The 20,309-nt window shown below is 29.0% G+C and overlaps 5 protein-coding genes across 7 annotated transcripts; 2 read left to right on the plus strand and 3 right to left on the minus strand.

The window, feature by feature from the left end:
• The first annotated feature begins 3,372 nt into the window (after positions 1-3,372).
• Positions 3,373-7,647, plus strand: LOC127063686 (tryptophan 2,3-dioxygenase). Of its 2 annotated transcripts, none has more exons than XM_050993732.1 (7): positions 3,373-3,662; positions 4,499-4,659; positions 4,753-4,940; positions 6,011-6,370; positions 6,452-6,699; positions 6,783-6,893; positions 7,329-7,647. In XM_050993732.1, exons 1-7 carry the CDS (start codon positions 3,634-3,636, stop codon positions 7,498-7,500), a joined length of 1,269 nt encoding a protein of 422 aa, XP_050849689.1. In that variant the 5' UTR covers positions 3,373-3,633; the 3' UTR covers positions 7,501-7,647. The 2 variants fall into 2 exon arrangements, with proteins under 2 accessions (XP_050849689.1, XP_050849690.1); XM_050993733.1 differs by having other exon boundaries at positions 3,376-3,662; positions 6,452-6,701; positions 6,800-6,893.
• LOC127063687 (cathepsin O-like) lies at positions 7,580-10,560 on the minus strand. The gene is made up of 7 exons (XM_050993734.1): positions 9,934-10,560; positions 9,547-9,685; positions 9,140-9,378; positions 8,817-8,965; positions 8,686-8,739; positions 8,108-8,376; positions 7,580-8,013 (listed from the first exon to the last, which is right to left on the minus strand). The coding sequence occupies exons 1-7, from the start codon at positions 10,153-10,155 to the stop codon at positions 7,970-7,972; spliced, it is 1,116 nt and encodes a 371-aa protein (XP_050849691.1). The 5' UTR covers positions 10,156-10,560; the 3' UTR covers positions 7,580-7,969.
• A 151-nt stretch (positions 10,561-10,711) lies between these two features.
• LOC127063691 (40S ribosomal protein S3) lies at positions 10,712-12,123 on the plus strand. The gene is made up of 4 exons (XM_050993739.1): positions 10,712-10,846; positions 11,219-11,541; positions 11,622-11,809; positions 11,901-12,123. Exons 1-4 carry the CDS (start codon positions 10,814-10,816, stop codon positions 12,080-12,082), a joined length of 726 nt encoding a protein of 241 aa, XP_050849696.1. The 5' UTR covers positions 10,712-10,813; the 3' UTR covers positions 12,083-12,123.
• A 223-nt stretch (positions 12,124-12,346) lies between these two features.
• On the minus strand, positions 12,347-14,729 carry LOC127063689 (Krueppel homolog 2). Its single transcript, XM_050993737.1, has 6 exons — positions 14,562-14,729; positions 13,961-14,122; positions 13,659-13,840; positions 13,467-13,534; positions 13,228-13,361; positions 12,347-13,155 (listed from the first exon to the last, which is right to left on the minus strand). The coding sequence occupies exons 2-6, from the start codon at positions 14,119-14,121 to the stop codon at positions 12,942-12,944; spliced, it is 759 nt and encodes a 252-aa protein (XP_050849694.1). The 5' UTR covers position 14,122; positions 14,562-14,729; the 3' UTR covers positions 12,347-12,941.
• A 1,468-nt stretch (positions 14,730-16,197) lies between these two features.
• Positions 16,198-20,173, minus strand: LOC127063693 (ras-related protein Rab-30-like). 2 transcript variants are annotated; one of them, XM_050993742.1, is made up of 6 exons: positions 19,955-20,173; positions 19,338-19,536; positions 19,048-19,131; positions 18,726-18,909; positions 18,479-18,630; positions 16,198-18,412 (listed from the first exon to the last, which is right to left on the minus strand). In XM_050993742.1, the coding sequence occupies exons 2-6, from the start codon at positions 19,422-19,424 to the stop codon at positions 18,302-18,304; spliced, it is 618 nt and encodes a 205-aa protein (XP_050849699.1). In that variant the 5' UTR covers positions 19,425-19,536; positions 19,955-20,173; the 3' UTR covers positions 16,198-18,301. The 2 variants fall into 2 exon arrangements, with proteins under 2 accessions (XP_050849699.1, XP_050849698.1); XM_050993741.1 differs by having other exon boundaries at positions 19,338-20,173.
• Between the last annotated feature and the right edge of the window lie 136 nt (positions 20,174-20,309).

The raw sequence follows: 20,309 nt of genomic DNA on the forward strand, positions 1-20,309 counted from the left end.
CCCAAGCTATACGAGACCCACTACCCCTTGCTACACGGTGCGTCCTGACTAAGCGCATACACCTGTTGCATCGTTCTAGATACAGTACTGGATTACATGGCCCTTAATCGTACATAATGTCATGGGCGTTGTCTCTCCGTAGCTCGACGATGACTCGGCTAAAACAGCATCGACAGACTCAACGCGATGTTATTTTTCTCGTTGCATAATATTTTACAAATAAGATTTATACTTTTCTGTCTATAGTTGTACACACTAACTTTGTACACACACACACACATACGCACGCACGCATGCACGCACGCACGCTCTATGTAATATACATGTATGCACATTGATACAGCGTGCACCAATGACGTCACATGTCGCTTACATTTAATCTCGCTAATCCGATCTGACGGATAACGCAATTCTAAACCCAATAGCACCTGCTTATTAGATATGTATAGATATGTATGCATGTATCTATGCATATATCATATTATCTATGAATATTTATGGATATCATACAGTCTAATAATCTCATTCTATATTTAGCTTATATAGATTTAAGTATATGATCGTAAGATCTCGTCAAATTTCATCGACTTTGTTTAATTCTTTTAATCGTTTTCTCTCTCAAATCGACTTACTTATCTTAGTCTATAGTCGTCGAACGAATTGCTCAATACTTTTATCTTACTCTTGAGAATTTGTTATCTACAAAATAGAAACGTTTGTAATAACGTAGTTATCGTGCGTATGTATGTACAATTGGATAGAAAGAAGAGGAACGATAGGAAAAAATGAAATAGAAATAATGAAAAATGAAATAGAAAGGAAAAAAGGAAAAGAAAATTTTGATGATACGCGCATGGGATACGTGGTTTTAACTCTTTCTCTTTCTCTTTCTCTTTCCTCTTTTTTTGTTCTTCTTTTCCAACCGCACTCCACCGACTCAGATGGGCAACGAAATTAAAGCGAAGCATTTACTTCAGAGAAACTCGTGTATACTTGAAATACTCAACGATCTTTTCTTGTCTATCTTGCGGAGTGTGAATCGACGCACGTAGCTTGTTTACATCGAACGAATAAATGTTACTCGCTGAGAAAAAAGTACGATATAGTAAAAAAATGAAGTGAAAAAAAAATGAAAAAATTTAATAAGAGCACGCTTTTTGGTGCTACAATTTATTTACTTCGACTAGAAAAATTTTGTGTTTGCTTACCTTGATAATAATAAAATATATCTATCTACTAATTATGTATCTCCTTCGACAGTTTCATCATCGACTCGATTAATGCAAAAATTAAAAAGATAAGACTGTCCGCAACTGCGAATCGTATGAATAATTTCTACGCCAATCCCAACGTATCTAAATATACGGAAACATTTCTCATCTTTGCAACTCGCGAAATTTGAAACGTATATAAGATATATGAGTGAAAACTATTGGATTGATTATGTTACAATTGATTGAATCGACTGAAATGATACTTTGTACTTACATTCGTAAAATCGAAATACGAGCATCTGTAATTGTTAATTAAATTAGTAATAATATTAATTATACGATGATATCTTATAATCAACTGTTCGTATAATTTCTACTGTAGGGATGGAATTATAAATATTATATTGTTTTTCTTTCCAGTCCTTTTATATGACTTGTTTTAACGCAATTCAAGAAGGACTACGGAAATAAGACCAGTATATGTTTCGTTTCGTTTGTCTACATATCTTATCTGTAATTAAAATATAAAATGCACGAGCTGATAAAGTTGTGCAACGAAGAACATCTCCTCGGATGTTGCCTAGAAAAGATACAAGTAAAATGAAGTCGGTCAACCATTTTAGTAGGAGAAATTAGAACTATCTAGATCGTAATTACGAGTATACATTTTATACAAGTTCCTCACAATGCTTTTTTATGCTGCAATAGATGTAAATATTATGTATACATACATTGAGGACGAGAACGATAATACGTAGAAAAAGAAAGATCGTCGCTCCCTCTACGTTCCTGAGTTTTTGATCTTTGAATGTGCTTGATAGGTTAATTTGAATAATTTATAGCAATAATATTCTTATGGTACTTCGTGATATAGTATAACACATTCAATTACGATAACGAGATTGAATTTCGTTTATTTAGAATACATTTTCGTTTATTATAAAAACACCAATGATACATACCAAATAAATTGTTCGTTTTTACGATTGTATCCTATGATAATTATTACGATCGTATATCAGTTTAATGATTGTATTAACAAATGATATTATTACCTATGTATAATCGATGTTTCAAAATTAATGAAAGCACAGAATAATACTACATAATTATATGGAATCCGTAATTGATACTCACGTCTATCCTCTTCAAATGTTAATACTCCACTGATTTATAAATAATTTTTGTGATCGGTAACTCGGTAAACCTGATAACATCGCCATCTATCGGTCCCTCGATGAGTTAATACTTTCATGCGTCATCTAGCGATAACTCTGTGAACTAAAACCTACAATCAATCGATAGAAATAAATCATATAAAAATAAGATTTTTAAAAATATATAATAAAATCATAAATTTTACAACGCATTTCTCAATTTTTTTTTAATAAGAATCTATGCGATTATGCAAAAACATTCATTACAAGACTCATTTATTTTAATTCATCGAATTAAAAATATACCAAAAGAATATATTTTTGGAAAATCATTATAAACAAAATTGTGATATGATAAAATATAAAACCAAAAGAAATATATTGAACACAGATAAAAATTTTAATATTTCATACGCTCTCATGATTCTTATATCTGACTGCAAAAACATATAATTTTTCTGATCGGTAATTCGATGAACCTGATAACATCGCCATCTCTCGGTCCCTCGGTGAATTAATACTTTCATACGTCATCTAGCGATAACCTTATGAACTAAAACATACGATCGATCGATACAAATAAATGATGTAAAAATAAAATTTTTTTAAATATATGATGATAACATAATAAATTCTACAACACATTTCTCAATTTTTTTTTTTAAATAACAATCTATGCGATTATGCAAAAACATTTTTTATAAGACTCATTTCTTTTAATTCATTGAATTAAAAATATATCAAAAGAATATATTTGTGAATGATTATTATAAAAAAAATTATGATGTGATGAAATATAAAACAAAAAAAATATTAAATAGAGATAAAAATTTTAATAAATTATACGCTCTCATGATTTTGATATCTGACTACAAAGACACGTGTATAGAATTGATAGGTTTTATCCGCAGAAACCGATGCAAACATATCGCTAACATATCATAAAGCATTTGAAATATTAAAATATTTAATTTCAACTAGTGTGTATAGTAGAGCGTTGGCTATAAGAAGGATAAACGCGTGTTCTTAGTCGTTCACTCTTTAGTCGCGCGTCAACCATCTATTCGACGACTTGTATCGCATGTTGATACTTATATCAAGATCGCGGTTAAACAAATGTAAAATTCATTCCATTTTTTTCTGATAAATCCACAAAATTTTTATAGTGCGCACAGTGCTTGCCAAAACATATATACGGCAAATGCACCGTAAAAAGTTAATTTCATAGAATCGAAAGAAGCATCAACAATAACTAAGAGAGAATGGCCTGTCCTTTGTCGGAAACAATCACGTAAGTAAAATTATATAAATTAAAAATATATAGAGTAGCCCAAACGTTCCGAAGTTTTATAGAAAATTTAATTCTAAATAAAAAGTTTCCTATGAACTTATGAATGAAAAATACTTCTCTAAAAATCTCAGAAATCATATAAGTATGCATTTTTTAAGCATTTTAAAAAGTACCGAAACGAGAGTTGTATATTTGAAATCAATTGTCTTACAACTTAAGAAACATACTACAATCATTTTAATTACATTTGAAAGATAAATTAATTCTCTATAATTTTTATTGAGTACTTTTTAAAAACATATATTTTCCCTGGTGTTTGTAAAAATGTATAAAGTAACTGTGATTTCGGAAGTTTCTAGGCGTTAACTTTTTAAGGAAGCATTTTTCAACCCGTTTATTGGAAAATTTTTTGTTTAGAATTAAATTTCCTATAAAATCTCTAAGTCTAGCTGGAACGTTTAGGACCATCCTATATAATATAAGATTGATCGTAAACAACATCGTCTTACATCACTTTTCTAAATAACATTCTGTTTCTTTTTTTATCCTCTTATCGCGGATCATGTATCCGCATATGTATGCTTTTATTTAAAACGATTTTTTTAGATCTATTACGTAAAAAATCGATATAACATTAGATCTTCTCCTGGCTCATACTATGTAGATAACAATGAAAAAAATCCTAAAAAAGATTAGATTAGATTAGACAAAAATATTATATTTATAATTAATCAATCTCTTACATCATATATCTTGACTGATGTATTGAATTTCTTCTTTTATTGTCCTTACCGTTACCAAAGAGAGTAAAATCGATTTGTCATTATTTCTCTTAGAGATGATCAGAGTCAAGAAGGTACTCAATTAACTAAAGGACCAGGCTTACTCTACGGAGAATATCTTCGTTTAGATAAAATTTTATCCGCGCAAAGGCTTCTCAGCGCTGAGTACAATGAAGAAGTACACGATGAGCATCTTTTTATCGTTACTCATCAAGGTATTGCAAAGATTTTCCTTGATATTAAATAAAATCTATGACAAAAGAAAAAAAAAGAAGAATCGTATAACATTTCTTTCATTTTTATCGCAGCATACGAATTATGGTTCAAGCAGATTATCTACGAGTTGGACTCGGTTAGATCACTCTTCACTTCCGACTCAAATGTTTATAACACTAGCAATCACACTTCGAAGATTCAAAATGGAGTTCACATCTTGAACGAGTCAAGGACTTTGGAAATTCTTAGACGACTCAATCGCATCGTTCTTATATTGAAAGTACGTTTCTAAACTAATTCGTATAAAAACAAAGAAGGAGAAAAAGACATTAATTTGCATATAACTATAAGATGAAAAAAGATAAACGATAGTGAGAATAGTGAAAAAATTATTTCATTAACCACAACGATAATGTTGCGTTATTGCAAGGCTTCTAATCTAATTTTCCTTACGTCAAGTTAATCAAATGCCTCTGACAATTAATATCAACGGTGATTTCTTGCTATGCGCCGAGCTCGAGTCTCTTCTGAGGTTGAGACCCATACCATGGAAGAAAAAAAAAATTATACGCTCTCTGCAGAACTGGATGAAATGATACCGACCATACTTGACTATCCAACCCAACGCGAAGACCAAATTTTTTTTTCCCCTTTCTTCGTTCCCTTCCTTTCACATTAACGATGGTCTCTCACGCACAAACGATATTGTCGGGGAACCACTGAAATAATACACGCACTCTGAGTAAACTAATATCCATAGATGATACGTGACACCTCGTAGGGGTAACTATAGGCGTAAAGAACTTGAGTAATAATCTTATTGCCGTTCATTCCTTACCGCAAAACACGCATGCGGTTATTTTCTATTCTCTACCGCCTTTCGATTCAACAATAAAACTACCATTCTCCATGGAGTTAAATCCATTCAGAAATCATTGCTGAACATTTCTCTTTAAAGAAAATAAACTTGACTTTAATACGAGAGAACGAGAAGTTCCTGATGGCATGGCTTATAGAAAAAATCCATAAAGAGTCTGACACTAATTGATCCATCGATGAACTTCCGTATGATTACAAGAAAAAGAAGCGAAGAAACGATTTGTCACCTTTAAGATACTTCACTGTCGTAGTAAATCCACAGTGACGAGTACAATAAGTGGCTGCACGAAGCAACCATATAAATGCGAATATAGCTACTGTCCAATCGATAAGCAATGTTTATGTATACTTGGGAAAGAGTTTCTCCTTTAAAATTATCTTGTTATAGTATACGAACAAAGTACCGATGGTAAAACATAAAATACGTACTTTATGAAATATTCAATATTTTCTTTCCCTTGTTTTTCGCAGCTTCTGGTGGACCAAGTGTCGATCTTAGAGACTATGACACCGTTGGATTTCATGGCGTTCCGCGATTATCTCTGCCCGGCTTCCGGCTTCCAGTCCCTGCAATTTCGATTACTAGAGAACAAACTTGGTGTAAAACAAGAACACAGAGTAAGGTACAATCAGAATTACACGAGAGTTTTCGGAAGGGATCCGAAAGCCATTGAGGAGATTAAACGTTCGGAGGAAGATCCCAGCCTCAGCTGCTTGGTCCAAAGGTGGTTGGCCAGGACACCGGGTCTCGAATCTTATGATTTTGACTTTTGGGGGAAGTATAAAAGAGCCGTCGAACGAATGCTCTTCGAACAAGAACAAACTGCACAGGTAAATGTTTATTCTAAGAATTTAAAGATGAAAATTTGAAAGGATTTATCAAAGATCAAAGAAATAAACTTATTATCATAGGAACAATCAGAAGAGCAAATGAAAGTATATCTTACGAGCAATGTTCGATCTCGTCAAGCCATCTTCGAAACGATCTTTAACGAATCTCTTCATAACGCACTTGTCTCGAGAGGAGAACGAAGATTCTCGTATGCTGCCTTGCAAGGTGCTGTAATGATAACATTGTATCGGGACGAACCAAGATTCAGTCAACCGCATCAAATATTGACTGCATTGATGGACATTGATTCTCTGATTACTAAATGGAGGTGTAAGATAATCTATATTACCGACTATTAACTGCATGATCCTTCTTTTCTACACGAATGATTAACAAACGCATTACAATAAGATCTTTGATATTTTCAGATAATCACGTCATCATGGTTCAGAGGATGATCGGTTCTCAACAACTTGGAACTGGTGGATCTTCCGGGTATCAATACTTGAAATCGACATTGAGGTAACTAATCAATATAAGGATTCTTATAAATGCTATATATACACTGGATGTCCCAAAACTGAAAAGATATTTCGGCTCGAATAGAGAAATAGCCAACACGAGTTGTCGGAAGCTCACAAAAACGATAAGCACAAATTACATGCTTTCATTTATTTCGTGCGTTCCTTTCGTCATTCTATCGTTCGATCAGTTTAATCAAATAATACTATGCTGCAATGCACACAAGATTGGTCAACTTAATCGTTAAATAACTTACAATCGATAAAAAAGAATTGGAGAAAAAGTGAGAAAGGCACTATTGGTTCAAAATTTTACCTTCTTTCATACATCGTCACGAATTATGAATTTTGTGGCATCCTGTATATATATATCCTATATGCTATATATAATGAAAATTTGATAAAATTTACTAACACTGTACGTTTCAATCGATAGTGATAGATACAAAGTGTTCCTAGATTTGTTCAACTTGTCTACGTTTTTAATACCTAGACATTTAATTCCACCATTAACGAAGCAAATGAAAACAAGACTTTCAATTTCTTGGAATGGTTGGAGTACCGATAACAATCAAAACAATGCTGAAAATAATATAAAACACTCGTGAACTTGTAATAATTTATGCGGTAAAATAATATTAATATAATAAAATAATACACGATTTTTAATCATTCCTCAACTATATATATAGATAAATAATATCTTTATTATAAATTAAAATACCTTGTAACATAGAATAAACTTGTAAAACCTATTTGGCTTTTCATTTATCTCGGATAAAACTTTTATTTTATCCTAAAATTTTAAGTGATCGCCATTGCTCGAAACAGCTTAGTTATTAATTTTAATTAATACAATAAGGTGTGTGTGTGTGTGTGTATATGTATGAACTCTGCGACCTCTACCAAGACTGATCAGAAATACTGATCAAATATATTCGTATGATAAATATATTTTAATTTATTCTTTATAATCAATCACAAATTAGTCAGGCACATTAAAAACTAATTTTTAACGATAAATACCATACATGTAAGTATGGTTATCATGATCTAATCTCATCATTATACATTCCTTTATTTATAAATGATATCCAGCGTTGAAACTTGATTAGCGATACCTGGTAATATAAAAAAAAAAGAAAAATAATAAATTATATTTTATATTTTTATAACAAATATTAATGATTTACAAACAAAAGATTTTCATCTCACCGCAGAGATTGCTGCCAATAGCGATGTATATGTAACCTCTATCACCAAACGTTGGTCCCCACGAATTTTTGATAATGTAATACGGTATAGTATCGGATTTATCATAACCTACTATTTGTACAGCATGATTCAAACTGGTAAAAGCACCGTCGCAATGATACTGTATTATACCACCTAAATAATTCTGCCAAGATAATGCATTCACCGCGGCAGCCACAGGACCGTGTGTGGCCAACGTTATCAGAAGCTCCTCTTCTGAATCTATAAAGCTAACATCATCCATCAGATAAATATTATTCACTCTTAAGCCGTGTGCTTACGGATGTAGAATCGAATAAAGGTAAGAGTTCATAAACGTTATGATTAGACTCAGTGTTATACAAACATGCTAAACAGTCAACTTATATAATGAAATCTTTTTCTAATACGCGTTACATATATATATCTCGATTCTTTAAGATTGTATAACTATTGCACGATCTTCGCTGGAAATTCTAGAATCTTTACATTTGTTTCGAAATATATTCTTTCGAGCGTACGATAATAAAAACAAAAAATTACATTGAAAATTCAAATACCTGTCGCAGGTAAAATCCATCACCTTGATACCTGCTTTCGTTTTCGCGGTAGCTCTAAAATATATGAATATTAAATAACGATCGTATTACCAGGATTCTTTACGCCAATATGATTTAATTTTAAAATATACCCTTTTAGTTTGCACATGTCAGTCATTCGCGTGAGCGGATAATTAGATTCCGGTAATATCGGCGATTTCGTTAATTTCAACCACGCGAGCAAACTACAAATATCTCCACCTTCGCATCCGAGATTAGTATTCCTTGCACAATCAATCATCTACAAGTATTGCGAATTAAATATTATATAAGGTACATTTACATTCGAACGACGCAAAGCATATTATATACTTAGTGAATCGATCGCCGCAAGTGTCCGCAACATACAAAACAGTATATTATTATGGCGGTAGGGGAAGTATTATCAATTTTTTTAAAGAGTTCAGTAACTTACCTCTTGTACACTTAGCAAATATAGACTGCCATTTTTTATGGCATACATCGATTCAGCTACCTCGACAGTACTGAAGGCCCAACAAGCACCACAGGATCCTTGATTCTTTACAGGAGAAATTATACCTTTCTCTCGCCAATCTACTTTCAATGGTATTCCTGCAGCTCTTTTTTCTAAGTGATTCCTTTCTTTTCTCTTACGATGTTCCCGATGATAACTCGCGCTCACGTGCTTTTTTCCTGATCGATAAATAAAAAAAAAAAAAGAAATTTTTTCTTTTTATTGCAAAATACATCGAATTTTATTGATACGTATAATCGTCTTAAAAAATCCTTATACGATATTCTCAAATTTGTCCGAAATAAAACATTTCGTCGAAAATAATTATTATTTCGATCTAATCTCACCTCTTTCCGATAGATCAGAATAAAGGGTTTTCTGTAGAAATTCATCTTCCGACATGTCAGAAAATTTCGTGAGTCCGTATAAAGCACTTTTCTGCGACGATCGTAAATCATTCATTTTCTCGATATGTCGTAAAGATCTCTGAAAAAGTAATATTCTTATTTGTACATTGAAAATCGAATTCTTATCGATGCAATTCGAAAGAGAAAAAAAAATTCGAAGATTCGCGATAGGCGTATTCGAAATTGGTGGAAGGAAAGATGAGTAAGCGCGGGAAATTATAAAAATAAGATTCAAACAAACAAATCGCGGAAAATTGGTCTATCGATAAAGAATTAATACAAGCAAAAAATAATGATAAGATGAAACTTATACATCTTATCTTTTACCTGAAATCGCTCGAATCTGTCACTGTACTCGATTGGATTGTTTTTATACGACTTGTTATATCGCGCGACATAATTCTCGAACAACTTGATATCTTCACTATTATTGTCAGGGCCAACGCGAATAGGTATGGCAAAAAAACAAAGTGTCACTACCAATATCGTCACTGCAACTGTTCTCCATTCCATGTCGGAAACACAACACATAATACTCAATCCCGTCATCAGAAACTTGAGACCGACCGAACGAAACGAATTTTAATCACACGACTCAATACAAAGTATATGTTTTTATGTCGATAATACTTTCAAGACCGTAGAACTCCTCATTATATTTATTGATAAATAATTAAAGAACAATGACTTAGTATACTACGTATATCGATAAAAATCGAAAATATCACTTTGACACTGACATGAAATTCGATTGACGTTGTTTTGATCTAACCTCTTAAATCAAACGAGAGATATATTTGATTGAACCGTAAAGTACCGGCGATAATATTCCAAAAAGAAACATGTTTTTACAAAATACACACTTTAATAATAAATTATTAACGATGATACGTTTCACGTATTTTTGAACATTCTTAATATTACTTCTTCTCAACGAACTATGTACTCATATACTAGTTAGACTTATAAATTGAAACCGCTATCGTTAATCAACAATAAAACTGCAATTATATCTAACAAAATTTTAATTAATAACAAAATAATTCTTAAAATTATAAAGCCCATTGTTATTAAATTCTAATGGTTTTGTAATAATATTTTTTATACCTAAATGCTGATTTGACTACTAACTAGGAGAGTTTTACTATTTCCGCTTTCAGTCCGGTCTTTCAGATTCTTGCCTTCTCTCGTGGCGTCGCTGTTAAATATGGGTACTCGTTCTATTTCAAAGAAAAAGAAGGTTTGTGATTTATAGCGATTTCTAATGTATATTATCTGAAAATATAATATTTCCCGTAATCTTAAATGTTGTTAAAATAAGATTTTGTGCAAATATATAACAGTGAAACATATTGGAAAAGTGGATGCCATGGATATTTTTAACCGTTGTTCGCTCGTTATTTCATGAAATTGTCACCTATTGAAAGTTTTCATCCTAATCTTAAAAAGAAAAATATTCACAATATTTTATTGATGTTACAAGTAGATACATTCAAGTTAATTATATTTTTCTTTTCATTAAAGCGTTATATTTACCCAGTAAAATGTGAATTTTTAGGTTATCTTTGTCTGATGTCAAGAATCAACAATATACTAAACCTTACATTTATAGTTTGTAGGAGATGGAGTCTTCAAAGCTGAGCTCAATGAATTCTTGACTCGTGAACTTGCAGAAGATGGATATTCTGGTGTTGAAGTTCGTGTAACACCAACTCGTACAGAAATCATCCTGTTAGCTACACATACACAAAGTGTTTTGGGAGAAAAAGGCCGTAGAATCAGAGAATTGACCTCTGTGGTACAAAAACGTTTTAATTTCAAAGAACCACAAAATGTTGAATTATACGCTGAAAAAGTAGCACAACGTGGCTTGTGTGCTATTGCACAAGCAGAGTCGCTTCGATATAAATTGATTGGTGGACTTGCTGTACGAAGGTTTGTTTACGAATAATTGTTTATAGTTTATACTTTAATCCTAGTTCATATATTAATAAATTATAATTTTTATTTCTTAGAGCATGTTATGGTGTTCTTCGATTTATCATGGAATCAGGAGCAAGAGGATGTGAAGTTGTTGTTAGTGGGAAATTACGTGGTCAGAGAGCAAAATCAATGAAATTTGTTGATGGCTTAATGATTCATTCAGGAGAACCAACAAACAACTATGTAAACACTGCAACTCGTCACGTACTTCTTCGACAAGGTATATTTCTAATTAGAACAAATATCAAATGTGAGATATTCTTTTTTACATCAGACATTAATCAATATTTTTTCTTATTATTTTATTTTAGGTGTATTGGGTATCAAAGTGAAAATTATGTTACCATGGGATCCTAATGGTAAACTTGGTCCAAAAGATCCTCTTCCAGATTATGTTTCAATCGCTGAACCAAAAGAAGAAGTACGTCCTTTACAACCAACTTCTGAAATAAAAGCCTCAAAAGACATACCTCAACCAGCACCACTTGTGTAATTAACACTACAATAAAAATAAAAATGGTATAAAACAAGAAATGCTTTGATTTCTGTACAATATTTTTAATCCTTATTACTGATCATTAAAAAAATTAGAAAAATAAGATTATTTTGCATATCACTGTAGGATTTATATTATCTCTAAATGCTAATAAAATTACATTTTCTATTAAATAAAATACTTTCAAAATCTTGTAACAAAAACCAAAAATTTATATTAATCTTATATTAAGCTACTTGATAAAAAGAATTACACAGAAAATTGTTTACCATAACCATGTATTTAATTGGAAAAGAATACACAAACAACAAAAATATACAAAAAGATGCTTAAAGATAAATAATACTTGTAAAGAATGAGTAAAATTAAAAGATATAGTTTACATTACTTATTTTACATATTTGTAACAATTACAATAACGCCACAAGTTAGACAGCATTGTTGTTATATCTCTATATAACTACAGTATACCTGATTCCTGACAACTATTAATAAATTCATAAATTTTATGACAGATTATAAAACATATAAGTTCACTTTGATTAATACTAATAAATAATAGACAATTCTTAAATATGTCTATTACTGTAAGACTCGATTTCGTTCGAATGGTAAAACATATGAAATGTTTGTAAAAGACGTTTTCACTTATAACATTAATAACTGTATCTAGATGCACCTATTACATTTTTCGTTTATTTAAATTCTATATATTTATTAAATTATAATATACACAATTACCAAAAATGTTGACATCAGCACTCACTGTCACTATATTTAATTTTATAAAAATGTGGACCCTACAATCCAAAAACAACTCCCTTGAAATGTTCAAAATGGGAATCAAATCAAAATATTACTGACGTACTGGTGCCATTTGTTGAGTTAAAGAAAGAAAACCTTCTATCATTTTACGAAGTATATCTGGCACTGCAGGTTTTTTGGCTAAAGTATTCAAAATACTTCTGATTTCATAAAACATATTACGCGTGAATGGATTTCTTTGTGATGCAAGGCGTAATTTCAAGAACTGATAATATATAATTGGTGTTAACAAACCAACACGTCCTCTGTAAATAAATAAAATATTTTCGTTTATCTATCTGTTTATAGACTTTGTATTTAATATATTATTAACTTACGTGAAAACAAGAAAAACTGTATATGGTAAAATTATGATTTCAGAAAATGCACAAAAACGCAAAATTTTATGAGACTGAAACTCAACCAAAGATATCATAAGACGAATTCCCCACCAGCTATTCTGTCCTAAACACTTAAGAAAGAAAGAAGTAGTGTGTATTACTTTACGTTCACAATGACTTTATAGTATTCTTACATAATTGCATGTTTAGCTATGACAAGATGTTTTTGTACTTACATCCAGTAATGTGAGTGAAAAACTGGCAAATTGCAGCATTGCAAACAAAAATATTGGTACAAGCACAACTAATTAAAGGTTTAAGAAAAATATGTAACATGTCTTAAATAGTATCACACAAGTATAAAAAGGAAGTAATAAATAATATAGTACATCATATTATATGAAATAAAACAAAGATTAAAAGGATACTTGTTACTGGAGGAGCATAAAGAAATATTATAGAATAAAGTAAATAATGACAAGAATCTTCGAGAAGTAACATTCCCAAAAATTGTCTACTAAGTTGTACATGTGGTAGTCTTTGGTGAAGACGCAATGCACTGGTTGCTGCATAGCTCATTAAAGCTTTGTAATATATATTATAAAAGTTTCTAAAAAATAAAAAGAGTTATTCATTTATATTATGATAGAAATAATATACTTGTAATTATATGTAAAAACAAACATTTTGTTGAAAATAGATTTATTCGATACAAAAAATAGCAACTTACCCGAATATTGGAATAATATAACTTATTGTAAATATCATAGTTAGTAATCTTGTAAACCATAATCCAGCTCTAATTTTATTCTCGATTACATGTTGTTTTAAAGCTAACCATCCTCTTTCTAACTGTGGTGATGAATCTCCTGAACCTGTAGTATCTGCCATCCTATATATTATAAAATAATAGAAATCAAAAATATATTCATAAATATAAATACAAAAATTATAATAATATTTAAATTATACATATATGTATATTAATAAATAACATACATGTGTGTGTCTGTGTGTCCAAACACAAAGCCAATACACATAAACAATATAATAAATTATATATAATATATATATGCAGATATATACATACACACACATACACACGAATGATAGTAAATTATTACAAATAAAAAAGCAAATAAGATAATTACAAATAACCTATATACGTTAAATAAAATCCTAATATATAAAAATCAATTTGTTTTTTATAAACGTAATTATCTATACATGTTGATTCAAAAATTAATTCTCATGCTAATCGACGTTTCTAATAGAAATTCAAATATATGCAAACCTTTAAAACATGCACTTGTCTCTTTTGTAAAACTTACCTTTCTGTGTATTCCTTATAAGAAAATGAAAATTATTTGCTCTTAATCGGATAAATGATTCGATGCAGTTTCCTTGATCAATCACGTTTCTTGTATGTACTCTAAAATATCTACGTGTAAATTTGATGAAGAACCGTATAATCGTGCTGAATATCGTTTTTGAAGTTCATTTCTTTCCTGATAGATGGCGCACTAGTAATTCATTATTATTCTTTATCAACGAAGTATATCCGTTTGGATTGCATTTTAAAGATATTTATATTACATATTGTGAATTTTACATATAATACTTTCACATTATTCTGTAATATATCTAGTTAATTGTACCATAATTGATTTTAATATGATCGAATAAATTTAATAACATATCATGACTTATTCTAACCAATGAAAAGTGTGGAACCTAAACTACAAACGATGAAGTAAAGAATTATTTGCTTTTTTTTCTATTCAATCAAATTCGATAAACATTTAATAATAATATATAACTTTTCTATATAAATTAGAAAGTGATCTGAATAAATTAATCTGAATAAATTAACAATAGCAGTTATAAATTTTCTAAATTAACTTACAAAATTTCTAAAAAAACTTACAAAATTTGCATATTATTATAATCAGATGCAAAATATCTTATGAATATTTATAGATAGTTATTGATTTCAATTTTTTATTTATCCTGCATGTAAGTATTTTTTGGTTAACTATATTATTATAAATTTCGAATAAATCTATATTTTTTAATAACAACATGTTATAACATAAGTATACACAACCATATCTATTTAATAAATAATCAATGACATAGTTAATGCCGAAGTGAGTGTATCTATTTAATAAATAGTCAATGACGAAGATAAGGAAACAGATATAATTTTCTATTACTCATTTGACTGTTTATTTTAGAAAGCAAAAAGCGCGGAAATTCAAATAGTATTTTTAAAATTATACGATATACATATTCACAATTTAAAAAATGTTAATTTAAATTAGTGTTATTATTTTAATAAGTTAAAATGCCAAAAGCTTTCCATTCTAAATTTCTAAAAAAGTAGATATTTTATTTATATCATATTATAGTTCAATGTTACAATATTTTTATTCTAATTGTTTATTGATAAATAAATACTAATAATTTCAGAATCATGGATAAAAAACCATGGTAATAGTATAAGCAATTACATTACAAAAATACATGAATATTAAAATTTTCTTATATTATATCAGTGTGTAATTTGTTTTTTTTTTTTTTTTTGATTACTTTAATACAAGTTGAATTTTTATTCTACATATTGGTAAATTAATTGTATTTGTTCAAGAAATAAAGAAATAATTGTTCTTGAATAAATTTGTCAAAAGCTATAGTTTGTAGCTACAGTTATAGTTTATGCTATAGTTTGATATATTATTGTCATATATTTTTTGTTCTAACCTGAAATTATTAGAATTTATTTTAATTTATTTGTCGATAAATAATTAGAACAGTATAAAAATATTATAACATTAAAATATTTCAGTATCTTTATTATATATTTATTAAGAAATCTAATTTTAGTTAAATCATTAAACAATTCTAAAGAGATAGAGCTAGATGGAATAGTAGAACTATTTAGAAGGTTTAAAGAATTACATTAAGTAAAATATTTGTTTTATATTGGTGACAGTGATAGCAAAATGTATAAAAGTATCGTTGTATCATAATCACATAATGAAAATGTTAAAATAAAAAAAAGGAATCTGTTGACACATATATTAGCTTCTTTTTTCAGGTTGTCATAGTAGTCTATCCCTTTAAATCATTAAACAGAGTCGCATTTATAACAATTGTTGATTAATACACATAAATTGAAGAGTTATATACTTTTAATTTGATCCTAAGTATTAAAATATGAGAAGAACTTAAATACATAGATACATATAAAAAGAACATTGGTTCTGATCACAGACAAGATATAATTTAATAGTATGCTCTACAATAATTCTTGATTTCGATTTTGTAAATACAAACTTTTCACTATATAATTTGTCATATGTTATATACATACATGACATGTAAAGTGTGGCATTGAATACAATAATGAAAAACATTTATATTAAACCTCATATTTTACATAGTAGGCATAATATAATCATGATATCATATTTATTGATTACAAATAAGACAAGAGAATTACTTTTAAGATAAATATAAACACTTCTATTATACCAAATACATAGGAGTTTTTCAATGAAATGCCTATGTCAGACATCACATATGTTTACATGTAATAGATATATCTACTATTAATTATTGTGATCACAATATAATGTGTCTAATGATATATGTAAATAAAAGTTTCTATATCATCTATGTATTATAGTGTCTGTGTAAAATAAAATAAATGCAGAATAAAAATAAATTATTTAATGAAATTCCTGGGAGACATGACAAATTGATATGTATTTATTAGCATTTACTCAAATATGCACTTATGTCATGCATTGTAAAATTGTATACCATATTATTATAGTAATAAAATTATTTGATATTGACAAACTTAGTAAAATTTTTAAAGATCTGATTTATTTGTATAGCATTAATCTATTAACTTTATATTAGAGAATAAGATGAAATGAAATAATTTTGTATTGGTCTCAATATTTTTCAACAATATAACACATAAATCATCAATTTAAAAAGCAATCTAGTAATATATAAATCCATTATTTAATAGTACTCTTTAGAAAAATGTAGCCCTTCTTATTCTTCTGTTTTTGCAATTGATGTAAATATGTATTACTCAATTTATACAAATTATATATAACAAAAGAATTAACAGGAGAAAATAAATAAATTATGATTAATGTAATAATGAGAAAAAAAGATCATACAAATTTTAGTAGTCTTAGATTCCTTATATCTAACCTGTAAAAAAAGCAAATCTTGAGACTAGAGTAATGACCTAAACAAATTAATAGATAGCTTTGATAGCAAAAATTAATACTTTGTAAATAATTTTTATGATACAACATTGAACAATACGTGAACAGAATTAATAATAAACTATGATGTAAAAAACATGATTAAAATATGGAATAAATGTAACAAAACTTTGATTACCCAAATATCAGTAATAAAACAATGAAGAACATGTGTTCTTTATATTTATAACAATGTCTAATAGAGAGAAATTTATCTCAATCATATTATTAATATTTCATGAGCACTCTATGAAATATTTAAATATTTATATATTCAAGCTAATTCTTAATTTTTAAATTAGCATAGTAAGCACACATCTGTATTGCACATTGGATATTAATCTAGAAAATTGTCAGTATTTTGTTTTAGGGCATAAACATTATCTTCTCTATAAAAATCCATCAAAATTCATACATAACTATTTGTACTTTTGAAGCAACCAAAATCTTATAAAAATGATGACAGATCAGTCAGACAAAGAGTATTCTTATAAAAATTTAACTAATCTGATAGTCTGTCATTGAAGAAAGTACTAACTATAACATTGTAAAAATCAACTCACTCTAATAATTAAAATAGTATATAGTGTTTTTGCTATTTGCTAATATATAATATCAAGTGTGCGAATAGATTAATATTGTCTGAGCTGTGAAACATCGACTAGTATTGCATTTAATATATGTGTTGAAAAACGTATAATCTTATTCTATTATATAAATATCCAATAACTGACAGTTCTGCATTCATACAAATGACATAATATGATTGCCACAAATATTTAAGAAAAACGACTGCAACCACAACTATTAGTATCACCAATTGATGTAGTTTTTCCATTTATGGAAGTAGCATTTGTTTCATATCTAGGCAATTCCTTACTACGTGCTTGCTAAAATTAAATAATTAATTTAATAATGAAAAAATATAAAAAAAAAAAAAGAAAAATAATACTTACATCCATAAGTTCGGCAGCTATCTCCATAAATAACCGTTCTACATTTTCTGCCTCTTTTGCCGATGTTTCTAAAAAGTACATTCCATGTCTTTGTGCAAAATCTTCACCTACATGCGTTGGTATTTCCCTATCTTCTCGATCTATTTTATTACCTTCAAATGATATAATAAAACAAATATATTACAATCAATTTTGTTATCAACGTACTAACATATCAAAATATTTTGTAATTTATTTTTATATTTACCTACTAATATCCTTAAAACTTTGTTATTTGCATATTCTTCAATTTCTCTTAACCAATCAGGTAAGCAGTCAAAAGTAGGTTGACAAGAAATATCATATACTAAAATTAAAGCATGAGCAGATCTATAATAACTTTGAGTTATTGAACGAAATCTTTCTTGTCCAGCTGTATCCCAAATTTGTAACTATAATCAAAACAAATATATACTTAGTTCATACAAGATACAAAATGTATTCATAATTTTTTAATTTTTTATACAATATGTGTACATATTACGTATATATTTATATTTAATTATGAGATATTACATGTATATGCAAACCTTGACTTTCTCATTTTCTACTTCTACAGTTTTAATCATAAAATCTACACCAATTGTTGCACCTTGACCTGGAGGAAATAAACCCTGTAAAACAAAAAGTTATTTGTATAAAATAAATTTTTTATCTTTTCTTTACGAAACAGCGATAATCGTAACATATGATATGCGATTGGTAAGTATATTGTTCAGTACTTAGGAAGTGAAATCATTTCTTAAAGTTAGTTCGATGATGTCATACGAAGAACGTAAATGAAAATTGAGCGAACGATAGTTTAGATAAGAAAATATACCTGCGTAAATCTGCGTACGAGGCAAGTTTTTCCAACACCGGCATTGCCCACCAGGACGACTTTGAAAAGAAATTTGTAGTCCTCCATCACATTTGCACTGTGGTTTATCCCAAAACAGTTTTACAAAAGCGAGTCTACCTATACATTTGCAAACATAACACGCGCACTTTCTACACTTTCCGATTACCTTGACGGTTACCTTCGAATTACAACATACTTTGAGAAAGAATTTCGCAATATCTACCCTTTTGATATCACGAATGAAAATGCATCACGATATTCGAATATGTACAATTAGTTTGTATTTAATTATTTCACTGCAGTGTTCTAATTCTGTGCAACTCAAAGAAATGAACGATTAATATTTGTCTTACAACAGGTTTAGAACACTCGGCCATTCTGTCAAAACGACTATTTTATCTATAGTTGTTACTACTAGATCTCAATGAGCGCTTTCTATAATTGCACACACACGTGCGTTACACGATATATGCACGTAAGTATGCAATACATACATACAAAGATATAAATGCACACACGCAGATAGAAGTGTTTTTATTAGTAAAGTATACTTGGATTGGATAAATGAAATTCACGGTAGAAGAGAACCGACAAACCTGACTCTTATTTTATAATTGGCAATCATTACTATTTGGTATACGAATTAAAGCTATTTTCAAAGCTGTTTTTATATCATAGCCAATAAAACAAATGTATCCATTAGATGACTTATTACATTGAAAACATTATATACTAAATACAATGTTGAAATATGGAAATTATATGAAATTCCATATTACTGATTAATTCGAAATAATTAATCATTTAAATTTATATTTCTTTTACCACTGAGATAAAATCACACTCTCATGAAAATATCTTTTTTACTAGCGACACGTACGGCGAGTTATCGAATTATAGTACAGAGTAGAATAGACTGATTATATGAACTTTGAAACGAAAAAGACGATT

The sequence above is a fragment of the Vespula vulgaris genome, chromosome 5 (assembly GCF_905475345.1).
Source record: "Vespula vulgaris chromosome 5, iyVesVulg1.1, whole genome shotgun sequence".
NCBI lineage: Eukaryota > Metazoa > Arthropoda > Insecta > Hymenoptera > Vespidae > Vespula > Vespula vulgaris.

Coding starts and splice junctions, on each gene's coding strand:
- LOC127063686 (XM_050993732.1), top strand. CDS start 3,634: ATGGCCTGTCCTTTGTCGGAAACAATCAC. Junction 6,700..6,782: donor TCTCTGATTACTAAATGGAG/GTGTAAGATAAT, acceptor CATTACAATAAG/ATCTTTGATATTTTCAGATA. Junction 6,894..7,328: donor TACTTGAAATCGACATTGAG/GTAACTAATCAA, acceptor TTCAATCGATAG/TGATAGATACAAAGTGTTCC.
- LOC127063687 (XM_050993734.1), bottom strand. CDS start 10,155: ATGACGGGATTGAGTATTATGTGTTGTGTTTCCGACATGGAATGGAGA. Junction 8,966..9,139: donor ATTTGCTAAGTGTACAAGAG/GTAAGTTACTGA, acceptor CAATACTTGTAG/ATGATTGATTGTGCAAGGAA. Junction 8,014..8,107: donor TATTGGCAGCAATCTCTGCG/GTGAGATGAAAA, acceptor TTATATTACCAG/GTATCGCTAATCAAGTTTCA.
- LOC127063691 (XM_050993739.1), top strand. CDS start 10,814: ATGGGTACTCGTTCTATTTCAAAGAAAAAGAAG. Junction 10,847..11,218: donor CTATTTCAAAGAAAAAGAAG/GTTTGTGATTTA, acceptor TTACATTTATAG/TTTGTAGGAGATGGAGTCTT. Junction 11,810..11,900: donor TCACGTACTTCTTCGACAAG/GTATATTTCTAA, acceptor ATTTTATTTTAG/GTGTATTGGGTATCAAAGTG.
- LOC127063689 (XM_050993737.1), bottom strand. CDS start 14,121: ATGGCAGATACTACAGGTTCAGGAGATTCATCACCACAGTTAGAAAGA. Junction 13,841..13,960: donor TATATTATTCCAATATTCGG/GTAAGTTGCTAT, acceptor TTTATTTTTTAG/AAACTTTTATAATATATATT. Junction 13,535..13,658: donor TTATGCTCCTCCAGTAACAA/GTATCCTTTTAA, acceptor ACCTTTAATTAG/TTGTGCTTGTACCAATATTT.
- LOC127063693 (XM_050993742.1), bottom strand. CDS start 19,424: ATGGAGGACTACAAATTTCTTTTCAAAGTCGTCCTGGTGGGCAATGCC. Junction 18,631..18,725: donor AGTTTTAAGGATATTAGTAG/GTAAATATAAAA, acceptor TATCATTTGAAG/GTAATAAAATAGATCGAGAA. Junction 18,413..18,478: donor TAGCTGCCGAACTTATGGAT/GTAAGTATTATT, acceptor ATTTAATTTTAG/CAAGCACGTAGTAAGGAATT.